General features: G+C 38.2%; 2 protein-coding genes across 2 annotated transcripts in view; one reads left to right on the forward strand and one right to left on the reverse strand.

The window, feature by feature from the left end:
- Positions 1 to 40: 40 nt before the first annotated feature.
- Positions 41 to 872, reverse strand: si:dkey-228b2.6 (uncharacterized protein LOC563918 homolog). The gene is made up of 3 exons (XM_067376708.1): positions 808 to 872; positions 553 to 736; positions 41 to 355 (listed from the first exon to the last, which is right to left on the reverse strand). The coding sequence occupies exons 1-3, from the start codon at positions 870 to 872 to the stop codon at positions 41 to 43; spliced, it is 564 nt and encodes a 187-aa protein (XP_067232809.1).
- A 2,113-nt stretch (positions 873 to 2,985) lies between these two features.
- The window catches only part of sptan1 (spectrin alpha, non-erythrocytic 1), a 35,940-nt gene continuing 23,639 nt past the window's right edge, over positions 2,986 to 15,286 (forward strand). The window contains exons 1-6 of the mRNA XM_067377015.1: positions 2,986 to 3,039; positions 12,498 to 12,562; positions 12,660 to 12,899; positions 13,913 to 14,038; positions 14,469 to 14,609; positions 14,721 to 15,001. Coding sequence (XP_067233116.1) covers positions 12,663 to 12,899; positions 13,913 to 14,038; positions 14,469 to 14,609; positions 14,721 to 15,001 — 785 coding nt within the window. The 5' untranslated portion in view covers positions 2,986 to 3,039; positions 12,498 to 12,562; positions 12,660 to 12,662. The remainder of the gene's footprint in view (positions 3,040 to 12,497; positions 12,563 to 12,659; positions 12,900 to 13,912; positions 14,039 to 14,468; positions 14,610 to 14,720; positions 15,002 to 15,286) is intronic.

Raw genomic sequence — 15,286 nt, forward strand, 5'->3', positions numbered from 1 at the left:
AATTTGTTTCTCTGTGTAATCCTCAAAGTCCAAATGCATTTCAGTCCAAATGATTAGTTTTGGGTGTAGAAGTTTTTCTTGTTGCAGGTATTGACCCCCTTTGTTTCATTGCTCTGATTGCACTCTGCAAAACTATTGCTCTCTTTTGCCATTGCGTTGCTTTCCGTGACTCTTCCGCTAGATTCTTTTTGTACTCTTTTATCTGAAGCTGAGCAGCAGCTAATTTCAGCTGGTAATTTCGTTCTGTTGCCTGCAGATGTTTAAAACAGTCACAGCAGGGTGATCTGGATGAGTCCAATGATCCAGGTGCTCCTTGCTGTGGAAGGATATTTTCAGTGTCTCCTAGAACCTGATTCTAAAACATAAAAAAAGTGTTAATTTTAATTTAACAATGTTTACATTATTGTTTGTTAAATCTCTTTTTTAGAATATGCTGATAGAATATTAGATACACACAAGGAAAGGCCATGAGCTAGTTGTCACAATATTTTAGTAATGAAAACCTATAAATTACTTAATTACCCAAAGACTGTACTCCATAGATGGACTTACCGTTGTCTGTGTAAAATTAAATACAGTCGGAATGGCGTCTGAGTGTAAACGCGCTGATCCAGATTCAAAACAATCCGGAGTGAAATGAGCGGAGCACAAAGACGAGGAGTCAGATGGCGTCCATTCAGCGTCCCTCCCCATATTCACAATCCAATGGCGGCGATGCGCTTCTTGTAATGGGAATCTGAGAGAAACTGGATAGTCAGTAAACGAAAGGTTTTGTTTTACCATCAGACAAACTATTCACGAACTTACTTGTAGAATGAGACACCGTCGATATTCTCATCCGGCCCGTATCCGCAGAAATCACACGATGGCATCTCCTCAGCTCTGACGGTAACTGAATTGCAGAGACCAGAGTAAGTAAAGCAGGCCTGTTGAGGAATCGTTTGCTTTATACACGGTGTGTCTATTGAGGGTTCTCGTTCATGATAGAGGTGTTAATGGGCGATTTACACAAAACCCTTGACTACAGAGAGACATTTGTGTTTTATTTACATAATGGTTGTAGGATTGATTGTTTTTTTTTTTGTTTTTTTTTTTCTTAAGCAGCATTTAGGAGCCACAAACTAGCAAAATAGTTAACGTTAAAACTTCTATATATTTTTACAAATAAAGTAGCATGCAAAGTAGCCATTAGGGCCAAGCAATAATAATAAAAAATAAAACCATCTCGAGATTAAATGTGTTAAATTTCGAGAAACAAACTCGTTAAATTTCGCGAAAAAAGTCGAAATAAAATGTTGAGAATAAACTCATTAAATTACGAGAAAAATGTCGTTAAATTTCGAGAAAAAGTCGAGATAAAATGTTGAGAATAAACTCGTTAAATTACGAGAAAAAAACATAATTTAACGTGTTTATTCTCAACATTTTTTCTCGTAATTTAACGTGTTTATTCTCAACATTTTATCTCGACTTTTTTCTCGAAATTTAACGACATTTTTCTCGTAATTTAATGAGTTGATTCTCAAAATTTTTTCTCGAAATTGAATGATTTTTTTTCTCATAATTTAACGTGTATATTCTCAACATTTTATCTCGACTTTTTTCTCGAAATTTAACGACATTTTTCTCGTAATTTAATGTTTATTTTCAACATTTTATTTCGACTTTTTTTCTCGAACTTTAACAGCTTTAATCACGAGATGGTTTTATTTTTTTATTATTGCTTGACCCTAATCCTCTTCCGTAATACGAATATAGGCATATAGTATGGGTTATTTTTCAGCTTATCATAGTTTTAACATCCTAAATTTAAATATTCTTAATAAATGAGCCTAAATTGATTTCCCTTATTTTTAACATATTGTTTAAATGTTACATTTCTTGGGGTTGTTTTCTCAAGGCATATTTTGCAGCTATACATACATTGCTCCTCCTTGCTAAATTCTGTACCCTCTCTCTAGTTTCACACATCATGACATTAACATGCTTAAAATGCCTTTTTAGAAACAATTGGTTCAAGAATGACTGTTAAACAGCACATGTCTCCAAAAACAATAGGCAAAATTGGGCCTTGAAAGAAACCGGGTACCACCTTGAACGACTCAGGAAGATTTGAGTGATTTGCAATTTATAAGGCTGCAAAAGGTTTGAATAGGCCTTTGAAAAAAAGAGGCTGAATTTCATTTCAAGCATGTATTCTTAATGATTGTGTGTCATTACAATTTCTTTTTACAAGCAAAAGCACTCCTTGCATCTACCAAGTCCTTCTTTATGACATTTCTGGCTCTTTTGAATTTTGTTCTCTGTTTCCCTCCTTGAAATATAATTATATTGATTATTATATAAATTATATTATCATTTTCTCCTTTAGCTTCTCCCTTCCATGAGGTTCTACTTGAACATTGTGCTTTAGTCAGGAAAGAAAACTGTCATCTGTCCTCACTTCTGACCAAATACATAGCTGTTTTGCCTCAGAAACTGTTCCAATGGATCTTGGATGTTTTGATTGTTGTCCTTGTTTTATTTATAGCCATTTCTCACAAATTTAATCGGGATGTGCCAAGGCACTGTGACACAGCAGAAACCAAATTTATTATGGCAGCATTTTCAGGACCAGTACTGCAGTACTGCAGTGCCAGGAATTAAAAAAAGATGCAGAATCAATTAAAGTAATTACAGTAGGGAAATTCACCAAATGACATTGATCAGATATGCAAAACTCACTTTCAGAAAAAAAAATCAACTTTTATATCTGTCATATCCATGACTATAAAATATAAATTTATTATACATGTGTATTTTGTTTAATAAAGAACACAGGGCTTTAAAAATGTTTAATTGTATCTAATCAGACAGGAAGGGGAGCGCTATGGGGCTTCGGCATTTTCCGTCAGCGTTCGGCTAGTTGCTGCAGTGCATGATGTCACTGTCTCGCGCAGCTCGTCAAGTACGATCGCTCGGTCTACGCTGCTATTTCATTCGTTGAGGTCGCCACCCGTTGCCACCCAGTCTCAGAAAAACAGCAAATCCTCCAGCAAGGTAGGCTAATACACAAAATTTCAGTTGTAAAATTGTGCATTTTTATAAACAAAGCACAACTCCAGGATATTTTATTGTGAACTAAAATAACGCTTTGGTTTGTGTCGCGTTTGCTATGCCGCGGGCCGTGCTGGGCGTTTCAGTGACCATTTTCATGTTTAATGTTATATAGAACCGCACGATTCTCTCATTGTGCTGTAAATATACAGTTATTACATTGTTGTGCGAACACCACGAGTTAAATACGTTTTCTCAGGCAAGCTTTCAATGCCCTGCCTAAATGCAGTCGTTAGCTGCAGAGCTAACCTATATTCTCGGCTAGATTATAAATTAAACATTTTAGACGGATACAATACAATGTGCAACAAGATTCGTTTAAATCTACAGGACTAACGTTACATAGGGACGTTTTAAATTTATTAAATAAAAAACCTGATTTAATTTATATTAAGTAGGTTTATATGTAGGGCATTTGTACATAAACCAACCTCCTCAAATTCCAAACGCTCTTCCAAACAAAGACATTAATTTCAACAAAGTACCTTGTTTTACCGATACAAAACACGCAATTTGTCTATTTTCACTGAATTAACGTAAATGTATAGACATATATACATTCAGGCTATAGAGGATCCGCCCAGCGCCTGTTTCTCTCTTGGTCTGTCATTGGATTAATGCTTTGATATGAGGCCTGGGCTTTTGCTTGGCTTTTATTATTTTCTGATGGTCTTCTTACATGAACAGTGTTTATTATAAACACAGCTGCATACTTATCCATAGCTGTGCGTTTTTGAGTAGGTGATGGTTAATTTTTTGCAAAAATGTGAATGTTGGCAAACAGCTAATAATAACAATGTTTAATTATTATTATTATTGTTAATAATAACCTAAAATATGCTATATAAACTCTTAGAAGTAAAGTCAGTTTTTTTTTAAATTGCACTGGCTAAACCATGTGAATGGATATAAGCTGGCAAATATATTAATATATTGTCAGTATATTAAATTCTTCATTGTCTTCTGGGTTATGCAAAAATATTTGTTTGGAAAAATATTTCAACCTCTGAACACGCCTGCAAGGTTTTAACGATTTGTACCGTTGCTTTTTGAACTCAGACTTTTATGGTTGAAGCACTGACTTAATATGCACGCCAACTGCTGATATGCCAACAGCCCTGCTGCGCAAATGAAAAAGCCCCTGAAGCCAAAAGGATGAATGTTTTTGTGTTCAGACATTAGCATGCATTGCTTATAAACTGTACAACATTCATAGTTTCACACTGGGCCCCTTATTCATTATAACATGTAGAGATAGACTGATGATTGGTTTGATCGGTATTTTTTTGAACTGATATTTGGTTATTGGTTGTTTTTGTGTAAAGATTTTGGTGTAATGGTTATCTAAAAATGGTCATAAAAAGCTATATCGGTCAATCTCCAATAATATGGCTTTTCAAGTCAGGTTTTTAGTTGCCCTTAATCAGCACTTTAGGCCTATTTTCTATTTTCAGACCTGGTGCCTTAGTGAAATTACGCATCATGAAGTAACCTTGCACTGCCTGTCTGCGTCTAGAATTTAGCACTTTTAACAGTGTAGACAGTCCTGTAGAAGCAAATAACAGTGTTCATTGTACTCCCCATCCTGTTTCCTCAAAGGCTGATGGCATGCATGTTGAAATTGTTGAGAATCTTTCAAAGGGTGTGGTCTCCTGTCTCATAACGTCACTCATAACATGCAGGGTCTACGTAAGGATGGGTGGGGGTGTCCTCTGGGACGCGTTGCATTTGCAAGTGCAGCTGTGTAACTATTTTAGTTGTCCTCTCCCAAGTGTCAGGGTCCCATACTTTGTCTGTGGATGCTTTAGAATTTCTATTATTGAAAATAAATGAGGTAAATATTTGTTTGACCTCCATATTTTAGAGATCTTCTTGGTTCAAGATATTAAACCAATCCTGATTATGACTTTTTTTTTATTTATTTCCTTGTGACTATTAAAAAGAGACTTTGAGCAGGTCATTAGGGTGCCACTGGAAAAAAATACTTAATTATTAAATTCATAATAAGTGACCAGTCACTGACTATGTTTACATGCACCCTCATAATGTGATTATGATGAGAATATACTGCGACTGATCGAATCAAATTGATGAGATTAAGCTCATAATCGTAGCAACCGTAATTGGAGTAAAACGTGCCATATTTTAATCAGGCATGTAAACACTTTAATCACATTTATTCCACTCTGACCAAAGTGCGCATGTGCATTTTTGGGGTGCTGAAGAAACCGAAGTCGTCTTGCAAATGTTGCACGTCAAGATTCTGATGGTCGAAAACATGGAAACACTTTTAGGTGCGTCACTGAAAAAAATGACTGAGGCCGGATACCAAAGAACTGGCAAACAAATGTGTGCTGAAAGAGCTTGGTTAGTATCACACATACAGTATGTGAGTTAATTTGTGCCGTGCATTGGGGTATGTGAATAATGGTGGTAAAAATAACCACAATTCTTTGAGAGTAATCGGAATAATGAAAATTGCATGTAAACGGGAGTGATAAGGTTTGTAAACATCTTCCTCGATTAAGTCCTTACTTTGGTTATTGGAAATAATCACATTATTGGTGCACATTTCAACATTGTTGGTTTAGGATGGTGTATTTTAAGGCTGTACATGGAAAGCAGACCAAAGGCTGTGTGTTGTGCCATTGTTCTGGTTTCAGGTTGCATCCTGGTGTAACACAAACCTGAAGTGTTCTAATGCTCTTAGGGACACCCTTATTTCGTATTCATGTCTATGTTGTCACTTTGATATGTATCAGATGGTCTCTTTCCTGTGATGTGTTATTGCGTCGCATGAGCTGCTATAACACTGCATGCTCTACTTTGGCTCACATAACCAGTGATTTCACAATATATTAAATGGTTCATGTGCATTTTCCCGGTTCTGTTTTTATTAGCCTGACCAATCTCAATGTTTAACCAATAATGTTGTTTTACATTAGGCCTTGTAGCCCACCCCTGAGACATCTGTTACCATGTCCAAGTTTCTTAAACCCAAACTGAAGGTAAAATATGTGAGTTTGCATCTCAAACCTGATCTCACAGGAAAACGTAACTATTTTATGAGGTGGCAATTTCATATGAATTTGAAAACGTATGATTATTGGGAAAAAGTAAGCATGAAGGTCCACCCCTAACCCCACCCAGTCATACCTGTCACAGGAGCGTAAGCAGGTTACATGAAAACATATGAATGAGATTATACGAATTCATATGAGCCACCAATTTGGCAAAATGCAAAATAGTTACGAATTGCCTTGAGATTGTGTTGGTGTCTTTTGTGTTCTGCTCTGATTTGCTGTGTAGTAGTCATGAGAAAATAAACTGAAAGTGTTTGCATTGTCAGTGTAGGAAGGAAGTGTTTTTTTCCTTATTCTCTTAAAAAGAGAGACGCATAGGCTGGGCTGTACCTTGGCTGTCTCCCCACACAGGCCCGTCACTGCAGCGCTGATGCTTTTGTCAGCACTGCAGCGAGAGGAGAGATGGTTAGACAAATGCAGTGAAAGTGAGCTTTTGTTTTCTGCATACTCATGCACACATCTTCATCTTAAGAAACATCATTGCACATAGTTCCTGGGCTTAAAGTAAGTAACAGGATAGGATATTATGAATTTGTAAGATCTGTGGGTGCTTTTTTACATTTAATGCATGGAAGTGCTGATTTATTTCAGGTTTTGTGTGTTTGTTGCATGGTTTGCGTGGGTGTGTTCTGCATGATGTAGCCTAGTTGACATGCTGGCACAGATTAAATCTCATGAAATCCGCCTGCGTGTGATGTTTTGATCCCTGGCAGCTGCGATGAAAGGCTGCAGTGAACCTTTTTTTCCTGCAGCTCGATATATTCATATCTATAATCATAAATATTGCATGCTTAGGGTGGGCTCATTTTGAGTGCATCTTCATTCTCCGGGTTCATGGAGCTTTCAAATCTCAATCAATAAAGTAGCCTATTTGAAATGAGTTAACAGGATTCAGGCCTAAGGAATTCAGAGAAAAGGGGTGGGATGTTTCCAAGGATTTAGTTTGGCTAATAGTAACTGTTCGAAGAATCCAAAATTTTGAAGCAGTTTTGCATGGTGATACACAGAGATGCCCATATTATTTAAAGGGTTAGTTCATCCAAATAAAGAAATTTCTGTCATTAATTACTCACCCTCATTTCGCTCCAAATAAGTAAGACCTTCGTTCATCTTCGGAACACAAGTTAAGATAATTTTGATGAAATCCGAGAGCTTTCTGATCTCCCTATACACAGCAACCTCATAACAAATTTGAAGGCCCGGAAAGTTAAGACAACGTTAAAATAACGCCCATGTGACTACAGTGGTTCAACCTTAATGTTATGAAGCAATGAGAATACTTTTTGTGCACAAGGTCTTACAGGTTTGGAACGACAAGAGGTTGAGTAATTAATGACAGAAATTTCATTTTTTTGGTGAACTAACCCTTTAAATAATATGGGCATCTCTCTATATCCATGCAAAACTGCTATTATTTCAGCTTTTTGGACTCTTTGAGCACTTACTATTAGCCAAGCTAAATCCTTGGAGACATCCCACCCGTTTCCTCTGAATTCCTTAGGCCTGCATCCTCCCATTCAGATGTCAGCGCCCCTCGGATACAGATGTGTTACCATGGAAACTTCCAGGCTTTCAGCATGACCTCACTTAGTTCTCCATATTCCCAGCTTGATAGTGGGAGTGCGTTTAATGAGAAGTGCTTCACTCTTGCTGAACACAGATGTTTTGAGTATGGGATGGGATCCATCCTTGTTATGAAAAATGAATGCTTGAGGAAATGGGTGTCTTATTACATCACTAATTTTTTTTTTTTTTTCTGTCAACTTGTGATCTGATAAGAATCTTGTTGTCTTAGCAGTGTAACCTTATACTTGACTCACTTTGGTGTTCTAGTTTTACCTGATATCTTCTGGATACTGCTTTGGAAATCTGTGTCACCTTCAGGCTTGTGGTTATTAATATCCAATCTCTTCTCTAAGAGAATCTTAAGAATGTCTATCAGAGGACAACCTCATTGTCAGGAGAGTGGGAATAGGAGCCTTGTCGCTATTAGAGAGTCCTGATTGTCTGGGTGGAGTGGGAATATCCTTAAATGGTCAAAAAGGATCTTGAATGCTGCAAACATTTAGTTAGAGGATGCACTGATGTTAAAGGGTTAGTTCACCCAAAAATGAAACTTCTGTCATTAGGTACTCACCCTCATGTCGTTCCAAACCTGTAAGACCTTTGTTCATCTTCAGAACACAAATTAAGATATTTTTGATGAAATCTGAGAGCTCTCTGACTCCTTCATAGTCATAGACAGCAATTTAACCACCACTTTCAAGGTCCAGAAAGGTATTAAAAACATTAAAATAGTCCATGCGACTGCAGTGGTTCAACCTTAATGTTATGAAGTGACGAGAATATTTTGTGCACAAAAACAAAACAAAAATAATGACTTTATTCAACAATATCTTCTCTTCTGTGTCATTCTCCTATGCCGTTTACGTTCAGCACTTCCAGGTGCTACGTCAGAATGCTGACTCATTATTATGTCATTACACATTTAAATGAGAATAAAAGCTTAAATTAAAATCTGTTCATCATATAAATTGATCATGTCTCTTCAGAAGGCTTAGATTAAATAGCTAGATTCATATGGATTACTTTTACAATGTGTTATGTACTTTTTGAAGCTTAAAATATTGATTGCCAAAAAATTTCAATTAATGGACATAAATATCAGATGAGAAATGGTAATGAATATCGATATTTTTCAAGATATCCGTATCGGAATTCCAGTATTGTGACAGCACTAAAACCAATAAATAAAAAAAAATCACTAATATTCATAACCAAAGTGATCCCAAAAGATTATAAATGCTTATATTGTGCATTTCTAAAAGGATCTTTTTTTAATTCCATTGACTGCTCATACTTCCCTTTTTTGGTTTGTGGCGTTGTGGTTCTGACCATAATGGTTGTACAACAGCAAAGATGGTTGTTTTTATTACAAAAACCTCAAGAACATGAAATGGTTTTCACCATGTCATGTTCTAAAGCTCTTATAATGGTTGCCTGTTCATAAATCATAAATGGCCACTGTATTGCAGGAGGGCGAGAGGTTGGACTTTGCCTGTGTCATCATGTGTTGGGAATGTGAGAGGCAGTTACTGAAGAGCTCACTGCTCAGTGAACGAGCGCATGGGAATGAGAGGGGAACATTCCAGAGTGCTGCTGGTCTGCTGTATTCATTTGGATTCAGAAGCAACAGACTAAGACAAATGATAGAGAGGATCGGGGAGGGAGAAGAACGTGTGAGTTTGTGTTATCACTAGTACGCAGTCGCATTTAGAGGCGCTATCTGTTGCTACAGCTGGACTGCAGTGAGGCTCTCGTGAACGCGGAGCTTTATATCACAGTGAGTTTTTCATAAATGTTTTTGTGCATTTAACTTTGAAACTTATTTCATGCTTAAGTATTTTGAAAACAATGTCACAATTTGGATACTGAGATTGCATGGTTTTTAAAGACATATCACGGGTTGAGAGTACACGTCTGTTGACTTTTGATCTGCACATGGGTGTGGCCTATTGCGTTTTTTCCCATGCACATTTGCCGCCTTAATTTAACGGTATAGATCCCGAAAGAGCTGTCAGACTGAAACCTGGCTGAGCTGGTCGTAATCCTGTGTGATCTGAGCGGACATTGAGATGGGATCGTTTTGGGAGAGGCTGGGAGGGGGAAGGGCAGCATGCATCCAGCTGATCTGGACAAAAACAGAATGTTTCCACAGTGAAGTGCAAGACGTGCATTAGATCTTAGGTTGTTCATCAAATTTCTCATCTGGATGGGTTTATGTGTTTTGAGAAGTTATGATTGAGTCAAGGACCTCACTAATGGATCAGCCATTAGCTAATCACTTCCTTATCTGCTTTCGCTTTTCTGTCTCCTGTCATTATATCAAGCAGATGTTTTGTACATGGCAGCCACTGATTAGGCTGATCTACCAAAATAAACCTTTGCCATTCACGTGTCTTTCATATTTACCATTATGACCGCCATCTTCTCTCCCCTCCCATTCAGGCCCCCATTCCACCATCTTCTTTTTTTTTTTGTTTTTTTTTTTGCTCATTTGGGGGTCATAAAAAATGGCAGTTCTGGCCAGCATAACAAAAGACCGTATTGATCCAGGCTGACAGTGCATTACATGGCTGACTCTAGTCTGGCCACTCTTCACATTGTTTAAAATGCTGTTTTGTTAGTTTCTCTGGCCTTGCATTAGCCTGCACCCTCCCCAAACGCGTCCTATAATGGATTCACTTCAGGAAATGGAGCACACGACCCTCAAATGATCTTAGCATGTGATGGCTGACAACATTCACATGCACACTGCAATGCTATTGTCGAATTTAGAATTAAGCTTTTTTTCCCCTCACAGAAAGGAAAGATTTTATACAGAAAGTTATTTAATTTATGTTTAAGTAGAATTAAAAAGGAAAAGTTTTACAACTTCTGTCAAATGTTTAAGCTTTTATAGTCTTGTAAATGCTGGAATACACTACATGACTTTTGTACAGATTTTTGCCCCAGTTTACACTCTGGATGAGCTGACGCTATTTGCCGAAAGTAATCACCATCTAAAGATTTTGGGCAGTTGGAATTGACAGATTTTACAGAAAATTGCTTTTTTAAAAGACTTTTTTTTTTTTAGCTTCAGACTTTGATTCCATCCAATTGGAGGACATAAAACAGGTTTGATATTTTGAGTGATCGCTGCTTTTCCAATGTTGGGCCAAACCGTTCTGAATGCCTAAATGTTCATTCTGTGCCAATCCGGCCCAGCCGGTACAGATATGGTCTCATTTTCCACTATAATGGCTGATAACAGAGTTCTTTGGAATGTAATACAAATGCGTCAGTTGTTTCTATGGTAACGCAAGAGTTTACAGACAATGTAAATGGCGACCACGTTATTAAGAATGATCAGATATTTCTTTTAATTTTATTATTAACTTGCGATAAGTTCACCTTAATAGTGCGCTTGGTCATTTACGGAGAACCTTGCAGCCCGAAAAGGGACAAGTGACCAATCCCTGAGTGGCGACATCACTACACGCATTCTAACGGCACATGTATATGGTTGTTTAGTGTATAATCAGATTTTCTCTGTAACTATTTACAAAGTCGTCAAATGTATTATGCCTAGTCTGTTAAAATCTGTTCCAGTTTTAGGTAGTGTTGTGTATTCCAGCCTTAAGAGGTTGTTTATTGTATTTTAAATGATAATGTTCTTGCCATGAAAATAGCATTTAGACTTAAAATAATTAAATAAAGAAACACACAGAAAGGGTTAATATATTGCCATGCTATTACTGAATCAGATGAAGAATGTTTAGTTCTTCACACATCAGTGTGGAATGACTCCAGATGTTCACACCTGTGTGTAAAGTGAATTCTTCTACTCTTTGTCCTCGGTTAGCTTTTTATCACTTCGGACTCTACTGAAATGGATCAACAGCAAACCCTGCATTCCCAGAATCTGAATCTCTCTGAAAATCAGCACTCAATTACACTGACCTAACAGCTTTTGTCATTATATTAACTAATTACAAATAAACATGACACATCATTGTCTTTAGGAGTATAAAGATTTTTGAGAACATATTGTCCAGTGTTTCCAGTGTCAACAGCTGCCTAGTTTTGTTTCATATTAGAATGAGCTGCTGTTAAGATTATTCCACCCTCGACCTCTGACATTAACGGTTCCTGGTTTAAAAACAGCAGTATTGCGGCCCGCTGTGGAGCCAGTGTCTTCTGGCCCAGAGCTGCATTTTCTGCAGTAGAAACATTTGGAACTAGATCAGGCAACGTCATGCTATTGGTAGAAAAAAGCTAGAGACATTTGCTGTAACCTGGGTGTGACCCATCTTTTCCTGCCCTATGGTTCAGTCATTCTGGACACTAACATCCCCTCCACCCTCAAATACAGCTGAAATCACACCACCCCCTCCCTACTGACAGTATGGGACAGATGCAGTTGGATTGGTGGGGGTTGTGTTCAGAGTCAGTGGGGGGCTGATGGCAGCACTCTCTTTGTGCCGGTTTGCTCAGAAGCGTGAGGAATGTCCGCCTGGCCCCCCATGTGCTCAGCTGTTGGCCATTGCTGGGGAGAGTTGTGTCTTTTAACTCATAAAATGTCCGCTTGGTTTTAGGTACATCCCTCGAGTGAGTGTTTCACACAGACTTAGTGGTGTAATTTTTTATTAATTTGCATAAATATAGTTTTAATTAAAACATTGTTATAATGTTATAGTGAAATCTTTTTTTTTTTTTTTTTTTTTTTAAGTAGTCCTTTTTTGATTATACCTGCAAGTTATTCCCGTTTCCTTTTAGAGAACACTCTTGCTGTACTCTTGTTCCTTTCTGATCTGGAAGCCACACCGAGGTTCTTCAAAAATGTATTCAGATTTTTTTGCTTATTAAGCCCAAATTCATGTGAAAGGACATTTTGCATTTGGAGATGCATATATTAACAAAGTCTTTGCCCTATTTCAGAAAATGGATGTCAGTGGTGTCAAAGTTCTGGAGTCAGCTGAGGACATCCAGGAGCGCCGACAGCAGGTTCTGGACCGGTACCGTCGCTTCAAGGAGCTGTCTACTGTGCGCAGACAGAAACTCGAAGACTCGTACCGGTTCCAGTTCTTCCGTCGAGATGCAGATGAGCTTGAGAAATGGATCCAAGAGAAGCTACAGATTGCTTCTGATGAGAACTACAAGGACCCTAGTAACCTACAGGTGAGTGAAAAGCAATTTAGGCCCTGTTAACACCTGGTATTAAGGTGTGTTTTGGTTGATTGGATCACAAGTGGAAAACGCTAAATACAGGTGTAAACGGGGAGTAAAAAATTTTGAGCTTGTCCACTTTCAACTGCTTCCAGAGGTAGTCAAAAACACATTCGACCAGTGTGGCTGTGTAAACTCTCATGTGGGCAAATGTGTTCAAACAGACACAAAAGTCTGCCTGTTTTCCACCTACTGACCTAATTCGTAAACATTATGGAAAGCACTAGCCAGACGGGATTTAATCTTTTTCGGCTGAAGACCTAAGTTTGGTTTGAAGACGAAAAATGTACCAAGCACAAGCACACCGCTTTTGGCCGGCCTTGCGGCTGTCAGAGCAGAAACGAAAGCTGCTGTGCTCCGTATGTTTTTCCATTATCATGGGCATGCTCATATGTAAATTGCTTTCTTATTTTGATCGAAATATCTGAAAAAACCCATACATTTACCCACCCATAGACCCTCCCCACGAAGAAATCAGGACAGAAGTGGTTGAAAGTGGACAAAATACCAGGTGTAAATGGTATGTCTCCCTCGTTCACTCTTGATCCGAACGACCAAAACGCATCTTAATACCAGTGGAAACAGGGCATTAGAGGTTTCCAAAATGACTCCTCTACTCATGTGAACAACGTGTAAGTCACTCAGGGAAACAATTAAAAAATAAAGTACTAAAATGTGTTATCACCTCTGTTCCTGAAGTGAATCCTCCCTTAAGCTGTAAATTCCTTGACAGGGTGTCTGCTATAATCAACAGTCTGTGTAGAGTCATCAGATTATAATAGCTTGAATATATATTGAACATGCATACAATGACTTTGATCACAAGGTTTATGTTGTGACATATGCAGATAATTATGCAGTTGGTTGAAATTACTTACAGAGTTCTCTAAAGAAATGCATTTTCACAATATACATTGTTTACCATTATTTTCTTCTCACAGAGCTTTCTGTTTTCCATCTCTTAGGGAAAGCTCCAGAAACATCAAGCCTTTGAGGCAGAGGTGCAGGCTAACGCTGGGGCCATAGTCAAACTGGACGATACCGGCAACCTGATGATATCTGAGAGCCACTTTGCATCTGAAACCATCCGAGTAAGAGACTCTTTCTTTTTAATACCACATGCTAGATTTCCATAACGGTGAAAAGTGCAATTTACAGTTTTTTAACATCATTTTATATGGATCAGTCTTTTACGCCTTACCGGACCTCTCAGCGACCAATAGTAAAAAGTGTCAATTATGGCTCTTTTATTCAAGTAGGTACTTGAGTGCAGTGAAACATGTTTAATTTTAATTTCTTCTACTACTTTTTACAGTGCATGCCCCTTGAAAGAACTGCGTGCAGTGTTCTGTCAGCCTTTTTTTAGCCTTTCTATTACACTCCAAGCTGATTTTATATTTCAGAAAATGACATTTTTTAGACTTTAACTGAGCTGTCCTAGAAAAACTTTGTCTGTGTGTGACAAGGAGAGCATTTTGTTTTGATCCTAACCATCTGTCTTTGTCCCCTTTTTAAACTCAGACCCGTCTAGAGGAGCTTCACCGTCTGTGGGACCTGCTGCTGCAGAAGACTAAAGAGAAGGGAGTGCGTCTCCTGCAGGCCCAGAAATTGGTGCAGTATCTCCGTGAGTGCGAGGATGCTCTGGACTGGATCAGTGACAAGGTGATAAATTATTGTAGACGTCATATAGTGTGCTATATAGGCGTGTTTGGTCAATTCTGAAAAATTATTTCACCCAAAATATTTGAACACACTGACAAAACGTTCTTGCAGGAAGCAATTGCCACCTCAGAGGAGCTTGGGCAGGACCTGGAGCATGTGGAAGTTCTACAGAAGAAGTTTGAGGAGTTCCAGACAGACCTGGCAGCCCACGAGGAGCGTGTGAACGAGGTGAACCAAGCAGCCGGTAAGCTAACCCAAGAGAACCACCCAGAGGCCGAGCTCATCCTGAAGAAGCAGGAGGAGGTGAATGCTGCCTGGCAGAGGCTGAAGGGCTTGGCTCAGCAGAGGCAGGGCAAGCTGTTTGGAGCTGCTGAGGTGCAGCGTTTCAACCGGTAAGTTAAGGACTGTTCACACGATAACTATTACTGTAAAGTTTTAATTATCTTTCTATTTCTCTGAGAATAGGAAAGTCCACACAACTTTCAAAACGATAAAAACATTGACAGTCAATCAGATTAAACATTTAAAGGGCACAACAAATGCAGCACATGCTTATAGTAAACAGAAGGTTATTATGCTTTGGTGTGGATGCTAATATAGATACCTTTTTTGTTATAGATATAGATAATATAGATATCTTTATTGTAATTGTTTTTCAAGACATTTTTACAGTATTC

Source organism: Chanodichthys erythropterus, chromosome 22 (assembly GCF_024489055.1).
Source record: "Chanodichthys erythropterus isolate Z2021 chromosome 22, ASM2448905v1, whole genome shotgun sequence".
In the NCBI taxonomy this organism is placed as follows: domain Eukaryota; kingdom Metazoa; phylum Chordata; class Actinopteri; order Cypriniformes; family Xenocyprididae; genus Chanodichthys; species Chanodichthys erythropterus.